This window comes from Neolamprologus multifasciatus, chromosome 14, assembly GCF_963576455.1.
Source record: "Neolamprologus multifasciatus chromosome 14, fNeoMul1.2, whole genome shotgun sequence".
In the NCBI taxonomy this organism is placed as follows: Eukaryota; Metazoa; Chordata; class Actinopteri; order Cichliformes; family Cichlidae; genus Neolamprologus; species Neolamprologus multifasciatus.
The window spans coordinates 37,226,719-37,242,196 of record NC_140452.1 but is presented as its reverse complement, the minus strand read 5'-3'; the positions used below and the strand labels follow the sequence as shown (position 1 = coordinate 37,242,196).

Here is a 15,478-nt window from a genome sequence, read left to right as displayed (position 1 = left end):
TTTTGCTGTTTCATTCTCTCACACTCTGCTGGATTTGTATTTTTTTGTATAAGTGAATCTATAAAAATGTGCTGTGTGGTCATTAAAAAAATCTTTATTAAAGAACAAATTCTGTTATGCTGCGATGTGTCTGTAGTTATCAAGCTGGACGGCTCCACGCCCGTGCGCTACGGCCTGAGGTTGAACATGGACGAGAAGTACACCGGGCTGAAGAAACAGCTGAGTGAACTGTGCAGCCTGAAGCCCGAGCAGATCCTCCTGGCTGAGGTCCATTCTTCTAACATCAAGGTATTCACGCCACGCTGACGCTAAACGCCTCATCTCACACTTACTCTGAGCGCCACGCAGCACAAGACGACATTAAAATAAAGGATCCGTTGAATCATTTTGTCTCGAACCTTTGCAGTCACTGCTTGTTTGTCTTCGCTCAGTTAGGTTATGATTTATACTTAAAAACTACAAATGCGTGAGTAATGCTCGTATCTCGTAACACTCGTAACCTCATGCTCTTCTCAGTGAGACGTGATCACGTTATGTTAATGTTCCTCACAGTTTGGTTCAGACGTGCTCACAGCAGCCATCAGGAAAGCCACGGTACGTGCATAATCGAGGCGTGTGGGTCGGAGCCACACTTTGGCCGCGTTGTCTCATTGGTGTGTGGAAATGTTGCTGCTGTGGTGGAGGTGGTGGTCGCTCTCCCGGACGACATAAAGGGCCCGTCTGTGGCAGACGCTGTGGTTGGTTCTTGGTGGGGGGCGTAATGTTGTGTTCAGTCCATGACCGTACACACTCACATGTTACTAACTCTAACCTTGTAGTGTTTTTAACACTCATTTGTCGATCAGTCCACATGGTCACGTTTCCTCTCTGAGGTGTATTTTGTGTCCATAATAAGAATCTTGATGTTTTAGGTGATCGTATGCGGCGCAGCGAGAGCGCTCCAGAATTTAACAGCTGAAACGTCGAACACGATCAAAGATAGAAAGTGTCAGAGGATGTGAGTGCTGCTGCAGCACGTCGTCCAGTTGTTATATGGCTGCATGGAAACACGCAGCTGCTGCTGCAGACGCCATTTAGCCCACCAAGTCCTACCGAGGTTTTAGACGTGTGGCACACCGGCCTGTAATAAACTCGTAGGACTGCTGAGATGTTTGCATGTAGGCGTGTTTATTGCTGCAGTCTTATGTGGTGACCTTCGGTTTTCAGAACTTCCCTCAGGATAACCAGAAGGTCCGTCTGTCTGTCAACGGCTTCCTGTGTGCGTTCGAGGTCCCGGTGCCGGGTTCGCCAACATCACTGAGCTCACCCACACTGACAGGTGAGTCATCGTACACGTCTGCGCACTCGCCAGAGAGCTGTCTGCGAGTTCCTCATTTCCCCCCCTCCTCCATCAGATATCACACCGATAGCCAACAACACAGCTGCCAATGGGCACGTGGGCAGTAAGCTGGACCTCATCCCTAACGGCGGGCCCTGCAGCCCTGAGACGCCTCTGGCCAACGGGGTCGCCAATGGACACATCACACCGGTGCACGAGAGCCCCTTTATTGGATACATCATCGCTATGCACAGGAAGATGGTGAGAAGTCGTAGAAAAAACAAACGCAGCGTCATTTTATGGTTGTTGCAGACGTAACATGTAAATGTTTGTGCCCCCCGCTTTAGATGCGCACAGAGTTGTACTTCCTGTCGTCTCAGAAGAACCGACCCAGTCTGTTCGGCATGCCGCTCATTGTTCCCTGCACTGTGCACACCAGTAAGAAGGACCTGTACGACGCCGTCTGGATCCAGGTGTCCAGACTGGCCAGTCCCCTGCCCCCACAGGAGGCCAGCAACCACGCCCAGGACTGGTAACGTCCTCCTACCAATCTCTTTATTAGAGAAACTCTCCCGTGATTCTGAGTAACATAAGCATTTATCCTCCTCTGTGAACACGAGCGAACCTCCACTGCTTTTGTTGCTCTCCTCTGTTAAACAGAGGCAGCAGGTCTGTCCGGACTCTTATGCAATCAGGATCAGGTCGGATCAGCATCAGCTGATCCGTGCCACTTCCGTTGTTTAGTGTAATTTAATTTTGGAAGGAAAAAACAACTTTGTTACAAGTTTGTTGACATTTTTTTCTTCTTTTAACGTGCAGTGATGACAGCATGGGCTATCAGTACCCCTTTACTCTGAGGGTCGTGGGCAAGGATGGAAACTCGTGTGCCTGGTGTCCGTGGTACAGGTAAGAGCGTTTCAGATACAGACGCTCGCGACTAAAGCCGTTTTCACACATGCTCTGCAGCTCTGAGGTGTACGCAAAAGCTCAGCTGTGTGACGCAGCCGAACTCTTTAATCCTCCAGCTCCCTGCTATCACCTGTATGGTGCCCCCAGCGTGCAAATGCTGCAGCTAATATCTCAGATAGACGCCATGCACGCCGTCTCCTCCTGAATTACAATACTGGAAATACAGAGTTTTGTTGTTTTTGTGCTTAAAGTGAGAGTGCAGCTGTGGCAAAATAAACCGAACCTCATCGTCCTGAAGTTCTGAAATTCAGGCTTACATACAGCTTAAAGTGGGAGTAGACATTTGATTTGTTGTAACTGTGCAAAACTCACACATCTGTACTGCACATCTGTGTGTTTGCAGGTTCTGCAGAGGCTGCACGATAGAGTGCACAGAAGACCGAGCTGCTGTAGGAAATGCTTACATAGCTGTAGACTGGGATCCAACTGCCCTGCATCTCCGCTACCAGACCTCCCAGGAGAGGGTAAAGGACACATGCACGCACACATGCACACATGCACACACACACAGAGAAAAAGTCACTTCGAGTTAGAGCAGTAATGGAATTTCTGTGAAAACAGTGCTCGCTGTCAGTAACGTCATCATTTGTAAACAGCAGCTTTCCTCGGAGCAGGAGGAGTGATGAGCAGCAACACTGCTTTCATATTTCACACTGTCATATTAGCAATTCTACATCAGGGTCCAGTTGGTCCTCGTGTAATGATCGCTGTGCAAACCAGAATATGGTGCTATTCAGAGTTTGGCCACACGGAGGCGTCAGTGAGTCAGTAAATGTCAGATTAAAGAGTCCAGGATCCTTCGAGGTGTTTTGGTAAGTGCTGTGGTTTCTGTGAATTCTGGGAAAAATGAGTTTCTGAGCAGTGAAACTTGTTAGATGCATTAAAAAGACGTTTGAAAAGTTGCACTTTGCTCGGCTTTACTAAAACGACACCTGGCAGCTGTTTCCCCGAGTGTCTGCTCTCGTCTCATCATCCTCCGTCATGCATCGCGCTCCTCTCCCTGCAGATTGTGGAGGAGCACTGCAGCGTGGAGCAGTCTCGGCGAGCTCAGGCTGAGCCCATCAGCTTGGACAGCTGTCTGAAGGCTTTCACCAGCGAGGAGGAGCTGGGAGAGGACGAACTCTACTACTGCTCCAAGTGCAAGACCCACCGACTGGCCACCAAGAAGCTGGACCTCTGGAGGCTGCCGCCCATACTGGTCAGGAGCAGACTCTGAGTGTTTATGTGAAACGATGCGTGTTGGTAGCATTTAATGTTCTCACGTGAAATCAATTTAGAGACGGTGTCTGACATGTGTTCACTTGTGTAGATTGTCCACTTGAAGCGCTTCCAGTTCGTGAACGGTCGCTGGATCAAGTCCCAAAAGATCGTCAAGTTTCCACGGGAGAATTTTGACCCCAGCGCCTTCCTGGCTCCCAGGGATCTCGAGCATCGCTGCCTCCACTCCCGCAGTGAGAGCGAGGATCTGCTGAGGGTCGGAGAAGACAATCTGTCCTCCATCTCTGCACCCGCTGGCTTTGGCAACCTCCCCAAAGGTACGGCATGTCCAGTAAAGACTTTTATCGCTGTTTGTGTTTTTTAAAGAATGTAAAAATTGAAGTACTAATGCTTTAACACCGCTGCTTCCCCAACAGCTTCCCCAGCTTCAAGCAGGAAGTCTGCTCCCTCTCTCAGCCGGAACAGTAGCCCGTCTGGCAGCCCGAAGGCCGGGAGCGGAGGCCGCAGACCAGGTCGGTTGCGCCTTCCCCAGTTGGGCAGCAGACATCGCCTCTCCAACAGCAAGGAGAACCTGGACGGAGCAGCTAATTCTGAGGCCGAATTGAGAGACGATGCACCGCAGGCGGACCCAGAGGGTCCAGCAGCAGGAGGAGCGTCAGGGCTTCAGGGGTCAGGAGAGGGCGTTACATCAGAATCGTCCTCCGGTAGCGAAGCGTCCAGCAGCCACTGTGACGTGGTCCTGGTGAACGGAGACAGCAACGGGCTGTGCTCAGACTGCAGCACGGAGAGCAGCACGGAGCCGGACGGCGCTCTGCTGCAGCACAGAGACAACATGTGTCTGGATGCCATATACAACCTCTATGCAATATCAGTAAGTCGGGCGCTGTGGGCACGCTGGCATACGGGCGGGGAGAACAGTAGGGCTGCCACGATTAGTCGACTAGCCACGATTACGTCGACTATCAAAATCGTCAACGACTAATTTAATAGTCGACGCGTCGTTTGAAGCTTTGTAAGATCCCAAAAGACGCAGGAATAAGTAGTAGGATTTAAGAGTGTAATAACGGACTGAAACAGAAGATGGCAGCACTGCATGTACAAGGATGCCAGCTGCCGTTAAACCCCGAAGAAGAAGAAGCTGTGTCCCAGAATTCATAGCGCAGCCCAGCTCAGTTTCCAACAATGGCGGCAGCTAGTTAGTTTTAATATTACTCTTATTATTCTTTCTGGGTCACAAAATAAACATTTAACATATTTTCAGGTGAGAATGTAGCTGTGTAAACCTCAAATATCTGCTCAGTTTATCAAGACACCACATATTTTCAAAAGCGCTCCAACGTTTTCGGAGACGTCTGTTAGCCACTAGCTTGATAGCTAGCCAGGGGCTAGGCTAACTAGAGCCGGTGAGCTGTCTTTCGCTACTCAGGTTAAACATGATATATAAGTCACTCAGATAACTTCAAAATGTTATTGTTTGGCTTTTTTCAGTATTTTATTTGTTCCTGAGTAAATCGGTTTGGCTGAGATTAAAGTTATAGTTTTTACACAGCTGAATAAACGTCAAGCAGACAGCTGATTATCAGAAGTGTGAGAAGCTTGATAATTTACTCCGGTGTCCTGTTATATTTTAGATAGCAAGGAGTTTATTAAACTTCACCGAAACAATCTGCAAACTTCATTAAAATTTAATAAACTGTCATCTTGTCTTTATTTTTAGTTAGCACATACCTTAAACACTTAAAGCTGTAAGCTAATGATAGTTAAATGCTGCTGGTGCAATAAGCTGTACCTTTTACGTCCAATGGATGATGATCTGACTAGTCGACTATCAAAATAATCGTTTGTGGCAGCCCTAGAGAATCCTGAATGTTGTTCTGCTTCATCTCTCCAGTGCCATTCAGGAATATTGGGAGGAGGCCACTACGTGACATATGCCAAAAACCCCAATGGGAAATGGTACTGTTACAATGACAGCAGCTGTAAGGTAAGGACCAGCACACCTCCATTACTGTCTGCAGGTACGAAGTAACTAGTTACAGTCTCCTACACATCCAGTACGACCTCCATAGACTCAATTTAGAGGAGCTGTGTGTTCTGAGCGCTGTGCAGGGAAACAGATGGTCCTGTTAAAGCTGTGCATTGTTTATGTGGGTTGTTTTATTGGTTAAAGTGTCTCTCACACACACACACACACCTTTACCAAAACCACGCCGGGCAGACAGCAGTCTGTCTCACTCTTGTGATGTAAGGAAAGGTTTGGCTCTGTCGACACCCCTAAATGTGACCCCGCTGTAACAACACTCCGCTTTGTTTTTTCATTTACAGGAAGTGCACTCCGAGGAGATCGACACCGACTCGGCCTACATTCTCTTCTACGAGCAGCAGGGAGTCAACTACTCCCAGTTCCTGCCAAAGATTGATGGCAAGAAGATGGCCGACACCAGTAGCATGGACGAAGACTTTGAGTCAGACTACAAGAAATACTGCGTCCTCCAGTGACCGCAGCTCGTCTTCCATCAGCCAGCACTACGCCCGCTCGCCTCTTTCAGCCTGCTGCTCTGAACAGGAAGCGCCAGAAGATCTCACGAACGGCTAACAGTTGAACCGCGCGCCGTCTTTGCGGCTGCTTCGCAGCACTTTCTAAACTCGACTGCAAACACGGATCGGTGAAAAGGTTCGCTAAGACAACAGCGAAGCCCCTCCCTGTGAAAGCACCCAAGCGGTGCACTTTGCTGAGCCCAACGAACTCCCGTCAGCTCCCACCCCGTGATCCTCACCATGACATAGATGTAAAATATACTTGCACACTAACGCATCTCTGAATGTACGGCAGTGCGGCCGAGTCATGCAGCGATGTTGCTTTTTTATCGTGCACTTATCACTTGTGATGTCAGGATTCAAAACAAAAGCTTTTTCTACCCAGAGTCACGATTTGACCTGAGCAGGGAAACCCGACGTGCTCCAGGTGTGAGTCCCTGCAGGCCTACAGATGCCAACGGGGCCCAGCGCTCACTGTGTGCTGGAGTCACGTTTAGTGCCACGGGTCAACGCGATGCGGAGACGACGGACGCCAGGGCGAGCTTTCAAATGGTTCTGCTGAGGTTTTATTAGCGATAGTGTGAGTAGGAAAACACGCGTCATACGCTACCTCATCGCTTCCTGCATTCTCTCAGCCAACCGGAGCCCAGAAGTCTGTGACAGTATTAATATCATGAAATGCTTCCTTTTAGTGTAGGAGACTCGGTACATACATTTCAGGAACACCCCCACAAAGACCCCCCCCCTCCCCTTCCAGGACACTCGCACGGGTCCTGATGTTCACATCAAATTCGGCACGTTTGCCAAAAACTGTTTGGTCCTGCAGCTGCCAAATATCCACGGTGATTTGTGCAATGTTGACCAGTATGTAGCCAAGACTACTGAGAATCTGGGTTTGTTTGGGACAGGTGCCATGATTTAAAAGGATGCACGGTTTATGTTTGATTATGTAAATGTGTCGTTTTAGAGGATCGGCTTTATTTTTTTATTTTTTCTTAGAGTTGCTTCAGGCTGCCTAAAGGCCCCACCTGTAGACATCAGGCACGTCTCCACGGGCTGATGCAAACCTCTGCAGTTCTCTGCTGTCGACCCAAACCTGGACTTCCTGCGTCCATCACAGCCAATTACTTATTTTACCGTTTATTTTAAAAGTGTCAAAACTGAAGAACCAGAGATTTTTTTTATTTGCTCAACTTTAGCCTTTATTACTGTCTCATATGACTTCTGTACTTTGCTCACGTTCGAACCTGCATGAGTCCCACAGATCGGTGTGTTTCTAACCGGGTGTCACCTTGGCTACTTTGCACAGAGGCAGCGAGGCCTTTGTTAACCATGAGTGTTACATGTGTTGCACTGTTGGGGTTTTTTCTTTTTCACGCAACTACAGCAGCTTTGCATGATTCACAGTTCAGGTACTTTTAGTTGCACCGTGCAAACGTGGAGTTGGAAAAGCACCTTTGTTTTAACTTCTGTTCCTGAAGCGATCACATTTCATATTTCTACTCTCAGTCAATTCATACAGACCTGATAAACCTTCCTGGACTGTGAGGTCAGAAGTCATGCTGTTTAATATGAGCAGTGACTTTTGCACCAGCGTGTGCACGATAGGAAATAAAGAAGAGCTCCTTCAGTGTCAAGCGTGGACGTGCACTCATAGATCGGACAGATTTCTAACAAATATCTCCGATAAATTCACTCGTGTGTGATTTCTCTCGCCTATCAGAGTTCACACACTGTGTCAGACAGTTTGTATTTCATTTGAGACACAGTGAGAGGCGATGACCAACGGAGCGGCTGCAGAGGGTTGGTCAGTCGCTTCTCTCCGACTCCACATCATTACATTTTTAAAGCTTCCATCTTGTAGTTTTGAGTTGTTTTAATGTGTAATAGGAACAGAGCTCCTTTTAACAGCATGTTTCTGGCTCAGCCTCGGCTTCAATGCCGCTCAGCACACCTAAAACCTGAAGTACGACCGTATAAAGAGGCAGTGAAGTATCGCTGCAGTGGTCCCACCTCCTGCTGCTCAGGTGATCATAGATGCTCCTGGAACACTTTTTATTTTTAGGGGGAAAAAATCAATCTATGGATAACCACGTGTTGGCTAGCTCACTGGCTACAGCCTCCATAGGCTTGTGCACTTGGCCACATCTGCCCTGCCTCGTGTATGAGCAGCCTGCCTGTGAATGACACCACCAATGCAAGCGTTCACCTTTCTGGGTATCGAGCCTGGAGAGCCGTGTGAGGCGCCCCCGTCCTGCAGCAGGGGTGCTGAAACCACGTGTTTGTGAACGAGTACCATCAAAGCACAACACAAACTGTAAGGTCTCACTCCAGCTTCTGTATTTCTAGCAGATCTTAATGCCCAGTCTCAATAGTTTTAATAGCTTAGTGTTTCATATCTTAAACCAGTTTCCCCCTTTTCCTCCAGTGGGCCAGTCCGACTGATGGGTGTCCAACAAACGCGAGTGACGTGTCAGTGTAGACAGAGCAGTGGCAACAGTGTCCATTTTTAATGATTTCATTTCTTAGCTGCTGGCATAACGTTTGATGGTTTCTGGTGGAAATGAATAAATATTTAAACTTGTTTTTTCAGGAAGTTCTATGAAAGTTTTAAGAAAAATCAAATAAGTGTCTTAGAACGTTTTCACCTTTTGCCGGGATGTTTTCAGGGAAATGATTTGGAAACAACCACCCCCCCCCGTAGACAGATGTGCTCACGTGTGGAAAGTAACCAAAGTCTGTTTGCGTGAGGACGGTAAATGCATCGCTACACGACTGGAGCCAACGTTTGAGCAAACGATTTGTTTCTGTGGGCCGAGTCAGAGCTGCCGCTCCTCCTTTTCTCTGGAGGTTCGGCTGCTTTGACGTGACTGCTGAGGTCTCTGAGATGGACGAGCCCATGCTTTCACCGCATGCTTCCAGCTGCAGAGTTCTGTGTGTCTGCTTTGTAGCAGCAATGGCGGAGCTCCCGTCACGTCAGGGGGCTCCGTCCAATCACTGTGAACAGACGGCAGACTGTCGATGGCGCCCGGCTTCGTCTTCTAGAGCGCAGAGCCTCGTCTCCCTTTTTTAGCTGCTGTATTTGTGACGAGACGACTTTGTTATGGATGTACTTGGAGATATATCTGTCACTGAATGAAACTTTATTTCCTTCTGCAACGATTACATTTGTTGAACAAATGGAAATGTACATAAGAGTGTTATTTATGTTTGCTTGGCCAGCTCTTCTTCTTTTCCCCGCCACCCTCCTGCCGTTGCACTGAGCTGTAGACGATGTCCAGTTTGTGTCTGTGGTTGAAGGTTATCACAGGACTCGAAGGAAAAATTGTCCCTTGAGAGCTCAGTTTGCGATGTTTGCTCTACTTAAAGGTGCAATAGATGTCAACTTCTTTCTTTTTGTGCCCTCAAACGGCCGGTAGCTTCTTAGCAGAAATGTTTCATGTCGGGGTTACTTTCAGCACAATTTTTCTAACCCAGGAACGAGGATTTGACGCCCAGGGAAACTGGACTCTCTCTGAAACTGGGCAAACACGGATTCTGTAGAACATCGGGCTAGCATCTGAAGCCCCGCCCCCCAGCAAGATTAGTTCACAGTGTGTCAGGCGGTGCAATCGACTACTGAGCTGTCTTTCAGTGTGTGTAGCCTCTTTTTTATTTAAGTTCATATCTGTCTGATGTGAACCAGATGTGTTAATTTAATAAACTTTTTTGTAAGGTGTTCGTTGGAAGAAAGTCACATTGCACTGACATGAAAACGTGTACATAAACAAAACGTGTTTTTGTAAATAAGCCAATGAAAACTATGTATTTGAATATGAACTGTACAAAATACTGTACCTGTAGTTGTGTATATGGAGTGATCCTGTTGATCTGTAACGAAATACCCAAGCAACAAATTAAATTCAGCAAAGGAAATGACATCAGAGTCGTTTTGTTGTTGTTGTCACAACCCTGATCTGACATTTCAGGTAATTTGCGTAGACTTGTGAAGAAGAACAGCCTTGTTGATCATCTCAATTTAATACCACAAGCAGGAGCAAAGCATCACACATACAGAAATGATCCAACTCGATTGTGTTTCATTATGTTTGGCCAGAAGTTGACTGGTTAACTCCAACACTCTTCATTTTTTTTCACTGAGATATATTTTTCAGCTCCTTTGTGTCACAGGCTGTGCGGCAGGCAGGAATGGACCCGACGTGCCGACTGCAGGAGGTCAAACTCAGAAACTTAGATTTATTAGAAAAACAGGAAACTAACTTAACCTCCTAAGACCTGAACTCTTTCATAGCATGCATTTTTAATTTCTCTTTGCTATTTAGGTTGACTGGGATCTGATGAATGTAAAAACAAAGAATTACCAGGTTTTTGTTTTTTACCTGATGTTTGTTGCTGAGAAAAATGAGATCCACACACAGTGTTGGGAAGGTTACTTTTAAAATGTATTCCATTACAGATTACAGATTACATGCCCCAAAATGTATTCTGTAACGTATTCCGTTACGTTACTCAATGAGAGTAACGTATTCTGAATACTTTGGATTACTTAATATATTATCATGCTGTTTACAACTACATGAATGTACTATTGCTGTGATTTATTACTGTTACTGAAGGTCCGCGGCTCCGAACCGTAGTAAAGGGACCTCTGGCTAATACGGTGGGTTCTGTGTCGGGCTCGTAGCTGAAAACTAGCTTTACTTTGTTGTCTGGGTCAACTTTGCTAGCAGAGACAGAGAGAGGCGTTGAAAGGCTGCTCCAACAGAACTTATTGTTTCAGAGGAAAACAGGAACACGGTGTACAGTCGAGTCTTAATAGCTTACTTACAACTGGGCTCGTCAGGCTCTCTTCTTGGCTGCAGTGGTTATTATTATATTTACATGCTTCCAGCTCCCGTTTCTGCTCGATGACAGCTCGTACTTTTCCTGTTTCTCCCTCCCTCGCTCACAGACACATAACGTTTATGGCAGTCCATTCTCCCTGCAGCACGGACTACACTGCCTATGAGGCTACATTTTTAGAGCTATACCTGTAGCATTCTGCCTGTTAGCTTAGCACAACAACAACAGGCGCTCTCTCACCCAGGAAACACGCAGAGAGAGAGCTAAGCACTAAGTTAACACAGCAGGAGCGGCTCTCACAGATCACGCTCACACAAAAATACAGCAAAAGTATAGGTTGGTAACCAGGGTAAGGACCGCGTCGGCTGTCAAGCTACTCGCTCGCTCCACTCTCTCTCTCTCTGGCGGGAGCTGTCAGAGCGGCTTTTTGAACACTGTCACGTGTTCCACGGTCCAATCAGCTGCTCACTACTCTTCATTAGGGGAGGGACCTGCAAAGAGTCTGAAGCACAGTAAAGAGCAGTGTTGCCAACTTAGCGACTTTGTCGCTATATTTAGCGAGTTTTCAGACCCCCTTAGCGACTCTTTTTCTAAAAAGCGACTAGCGACAAATCTGGCGACTTTTTCTGGTATTATTGGAGACTTATTTATGACGACTTTTTGACGTGAAAACGCGTATCGCTCTCACTCTCAACAAGCAGCGGTGCTGCCGTGGGCGCCTCACCCGTGCCAAAGCGCTCACGGGTGGAGGATAGTCCTCCCCCAGCTGCTATCAGGGCAGGAGACGTTCACACCTGTGCGTCCAAACTGCAAATGAATCGCGCATGAGTTCTTCTTTTACTGTTAGGCTGTTTTGTGGATCACAAGGTTTAAAACTACTTATAAACACACACTCTCACACACAAAGTAACTCCACCAGAGTGCCAATTTCGGGTCACTTTTGCCAGTCCAGGCCTGGATAAAGGAGCAGGGTTGGAATTGTGACATTAAAAAACAATAATTGCTAAAATAAATTTAATTTGTAGTTCTAAATAAATTCTAACTGCATTTAGGACGTTTTTTACTCACTTTATGTCTCTTCCACAACGTTATTTCTCTCTCCAACAACGTAGGTTACAATTACATTAGCATGACAAATTATGCAAATTAGGCGATGACGTCATTTGGCGACTTCTAGCGACTTTTAGGACAGCCAATAGCGATTTTCCTTACTAAGGAGTTGGCAACACTGGTAAAGAGACACAGAACAGAACAGCCCACACAGTGTTCTTATGGCCACAGCGGTAACAGTAACGGCGGTACATGTATTCCGTTACTCCCCAACACTGTCCACACATGAAGACATTCGTTTTAAATTTCGATAGAACAGTGGCAGGATAACGTCCTCATAAGTGGATATCAGGCCCTTGTAGAGCGAAACTTAATATTTTGGTCTAAACAACCCAAAATGTGATGTCCACGTGTGGATGCCAGGTCCTCGGAGGTTCAACTGGAAAAATTAACAAGAATTAAACAGGTAGAACACACAGCATGAGAGGGATCGTGAAACAGACCAAGGAAAACACAGAGCTTAAACACAGAGAAGGATAACGAGGGAACGAGACACAGGATGAGAGCACAGCTGGAAACATTAACAGACGCAGACTGTCAAAATAAAACAGGAAACAGCACAGCAGTGCGAACCTGACATGAAAAGGCATATAAACCTAAGACTGGAAATCAGGAGATACTAAATAACTCAGGGAGCTAGAAATACAGAAACACTAAGTCACAGAATATAGACAAACAAAATCAAAACCACTGGGTCACCAGGTACCCCAACACTTTCAGCTGTTCCTTGATCCCCAATTGATTAAAGCAGCCAACGGCCTAAAAGTTCCACATTTACCCCACAAGTTTAACATAATCAGACTGTAGTAATAAACTAACTTGGCTCCTTCATGTTGCCTTCCCAACCCAGCAGAGTGACTTTTGTCGAGGTTGAGCTACTTTATTTTATCCATATTTGGAATACAGTCAATGTCTTCGCTGTAGGGGAGGTAAGGCTGCAACCACAGCTTCATGGGCTCTGCCACAGTTTCCTCCTGGTTAGACGTGCCTGAAACACACTTGCGTATAAGTCATCCAGAAGGTTGAGGTGGTCTGCATATCTGACTAGATTCAACCTTCTGATGTAGACCAGATTCTTCTGGGCTCATTTATACCACTTGTTCCTCTGGACCCTTCTCATACCGCACTGCTGCAGGAGAGTGAGGTCCTTCCTTGGAGGGTGCTGGACTCCATGCATGGTAAGGAGCTTCCTTGTTTCAATGTCAGTGGCTTTTATCTCTTATTTTGTTGGTTGCAACTTTCCTGGTGGCCTCTTCATGGTTCCAAATAGCCTCTGTGTACCCCCAAAGGTACTTGTAGCTGTCTGCAATGTTGCCCTCTCTTTGTTACCATGTGACCACACTTGTCCAGTCCAATGGCATTCCCATGTTGTTGTTGTGGATCACTGAGTTGGTGTCTCGTTCACTCCTGGCATAAGGCTTGATGTCGTCCATCTAGAGGTGGTTAACGACTGCTCCATCCATGGGGTTCAGGTCTATGCAGAACAGCTTTTGGGACAGAGCATGTGTTAGATCCTAGACTTGATGGCAACTTGTGGTATTGACTTTTAGCTGGCCTCGGTTGGTCTCTGTTCCCCCATCGGATTCCTGAAGAAAGGTTCTCAGCATCACGCTGATCTTGTACAGTTCTAGACTTCTAGAGACTCTAGAGACTCTAGAAGTCTAGAAGTCTAGCGAGACTGCTCGAACAGTGGTTGGTATTTTGCCCCTCTGGTGTTTCTGCCAATTCCTTGGTTATGTATTGAGCCATACACCTATCCATCTTACTGCTATGATGCCTAAAAGGGGCTTCCATGTAGTGCTGAGACAGGTTATTGGCCGGTAGTTGGACGTGACTGATCTCCTCTGGGGATCTTTGGGGATCAGGACTATACAGCCTTCAGTTAGCCATTCTGGGTGTATCTCCTACATCAGCAGCTCGTTAATTTGTGCTGATGGAGTGTAGTTAGCTTCTGTAGCTTTAGCTTCTGTGAGTCATTCTGCCACTGTGATGGTTGCTGTGGTGTGCTCTTAGATCCTAGCCACTGAGCATTGTTGTTATGTGTTGCGTCCTTCACCGGTCTTCTCTTTCAGCGTTGCTCCATCTCCAGCCTTGGTTGGTGCTGTTCTCATATTGTTTATCTCCCAGAGGTGTTCTGTTGGACGTGGGTCCAGCAAGCATGGAGACCAGGCTGAGGTATCCTCCAGGAACTGCCTGCATAATCTGGTCACATGAGTCCGGGCACTGTCGTGCACCAGGTGGAAAGCAGGACCCAGTGCACCAGTACAGGGTCTCACAAGGATTTCATCCTGATCACTAATAGCAGCAAACTGAGTAACGGCCCCTCCTGCTCTTAATAATCACAATAACTGATGATTTTTTTTTTTTTTTTTACCCAAAAACAAAGAAAAATTCATTTTATGAGGTTTTTATCAGACTTAAATTTGAAATGGAATAAAAAAAAAAAGTTTGTTGTGTCAAAATGTTTGAATTAAGCTTTAATTAAAAGTGGGGGAAAATCCACTTCATATTAATTAAGTATCAATCAAACCAGATGGAGTTATTTTTGACCCCTGAGGACCACAGCTGTGATTATGTGCTGCCATTTAAAATTTATAACTGCTTCAAAAACAACTTTCTCACTAAAGTTCAACATACAGCACTCTGTAGTTAGTCAGATAGTCAAAATTATCTAAACAATTAAATATTTTATTGTCTTGTTTTATTTTTGCTCAGAAACACAGTGTACTTTATGGAAACAAGGCCTGGTGGCCCTAAAATGTATAATGTTGGGTAAATTTTGTGTTAATGTGTTGGTCTTAAGTAAAACTAAGATGTAACACTGAACTGATTGACAATTTATACTTTAAAAAACACTCAAATGAAGTGGGGACATTTTTGACCCTGAGGACCACAGGTGCATGGAGGGTTAATTGAGCAGAGCAACATCCCACAAGTTTAACTGATTAAAAAGTTTTCCTTTAATTGTATTTTTTGGAGCAGTGTCTATATGCACTCACCCCAGTTTATAATAATAATAATAATAATAATAACACATTTTATTTGAGGGCGCCTTTCAGAAACCCAAGGTCACCTTACAAAAAACACAATTAATAAAAGGAACAATAGTCATAAAATACATAAAATAAGTTAAAATTACAAAACAGAGCGTGACAACAGATAAAATCAGCATTAAAGCGAATAAGCCAGTCTAAACAGGTGTGTTTTGAGCTGTGTCTTAAATACGGAAAGGGTGTCAATATTTCTTAGTGCAGGAGGAAGAGAGTTCCAGAGCCGGGGAGCAGAGCGACTGAAAGCTCTGTTCCCCATAGTGATGAAGTGTGAGGATGGAACGGTAAGATGAGTAGCAGATGATGATCTGAGAGGGCGGGAAACAGTGGTGATATGGAGCAGGTCACACAGATATGAAGGAGCAGATTTATGGATACATTTGAACGTGAGAAGTAAGATTTTAAAGTTTATCCTGGCTTCTATGGGCAACCA

General features: G+C 46.0%; 1 protein-coding gene across 4 annotated transcripts in view; it reads left to right on the top strand.

Moving 5' to 3' along the window:
- Positions 1-12,648, top strand: part of usp32 (ubiquitin specific peptidase 32) — a 75,169-nt gene extending 62,521 nt beyond the window's left edge. For 3 of the 4 annotated variants that reach the window (XM_085184470.1, XM_085184471.1, XM_085184472.1), the window contains 11 exons: positions 137-288; positions 1,207-1,318; positions 1,395-1,579; positions 1,666-1,850; positions 2,138-2,224; positions 2,631-2,751; positions 3,294-3,485; positions 3,597-3,822; positions 3,922-4,376; positions 5,397-5,489; positions 5,831-12,648. In XM_085184470.1, the coding sequence (XP_085040596.1) occupies positions 137-288; positions 1,207-1,318; positions 1,395-1,579; positions 1,666-1,850; positions 2,138-2,224; positions 2,631-2,751; positions 3,294-3,485; positions 3,597-3,822; positions 3,922-4,376; positions 5,397-5,489; positions 5,831-6,004 (1,982 nt within the window). In that variant the 3' untranslated portion in view covers positions 6,005-12,648. Of the gene's footprint in view, positions 1-136; positions 289-552; positions 595-1,206; positions 1,319-1,394; positions 1,580-1,665; positions 1,851-2,137; positions 2,225-2,630; positions 2,752-3,293; positions 3,486-3,596; positions 3,823-3,921; positions 4,377-5,396; positions 5,490-5,830 lie in introns of all 4 variants that reach the window. The other variant, XM_085184473.1, reaches the window with a different exon arrangement.
- The last annotated feature ends 2,830 nt before the right edge of the window (positions 12,649-15,478 follow it).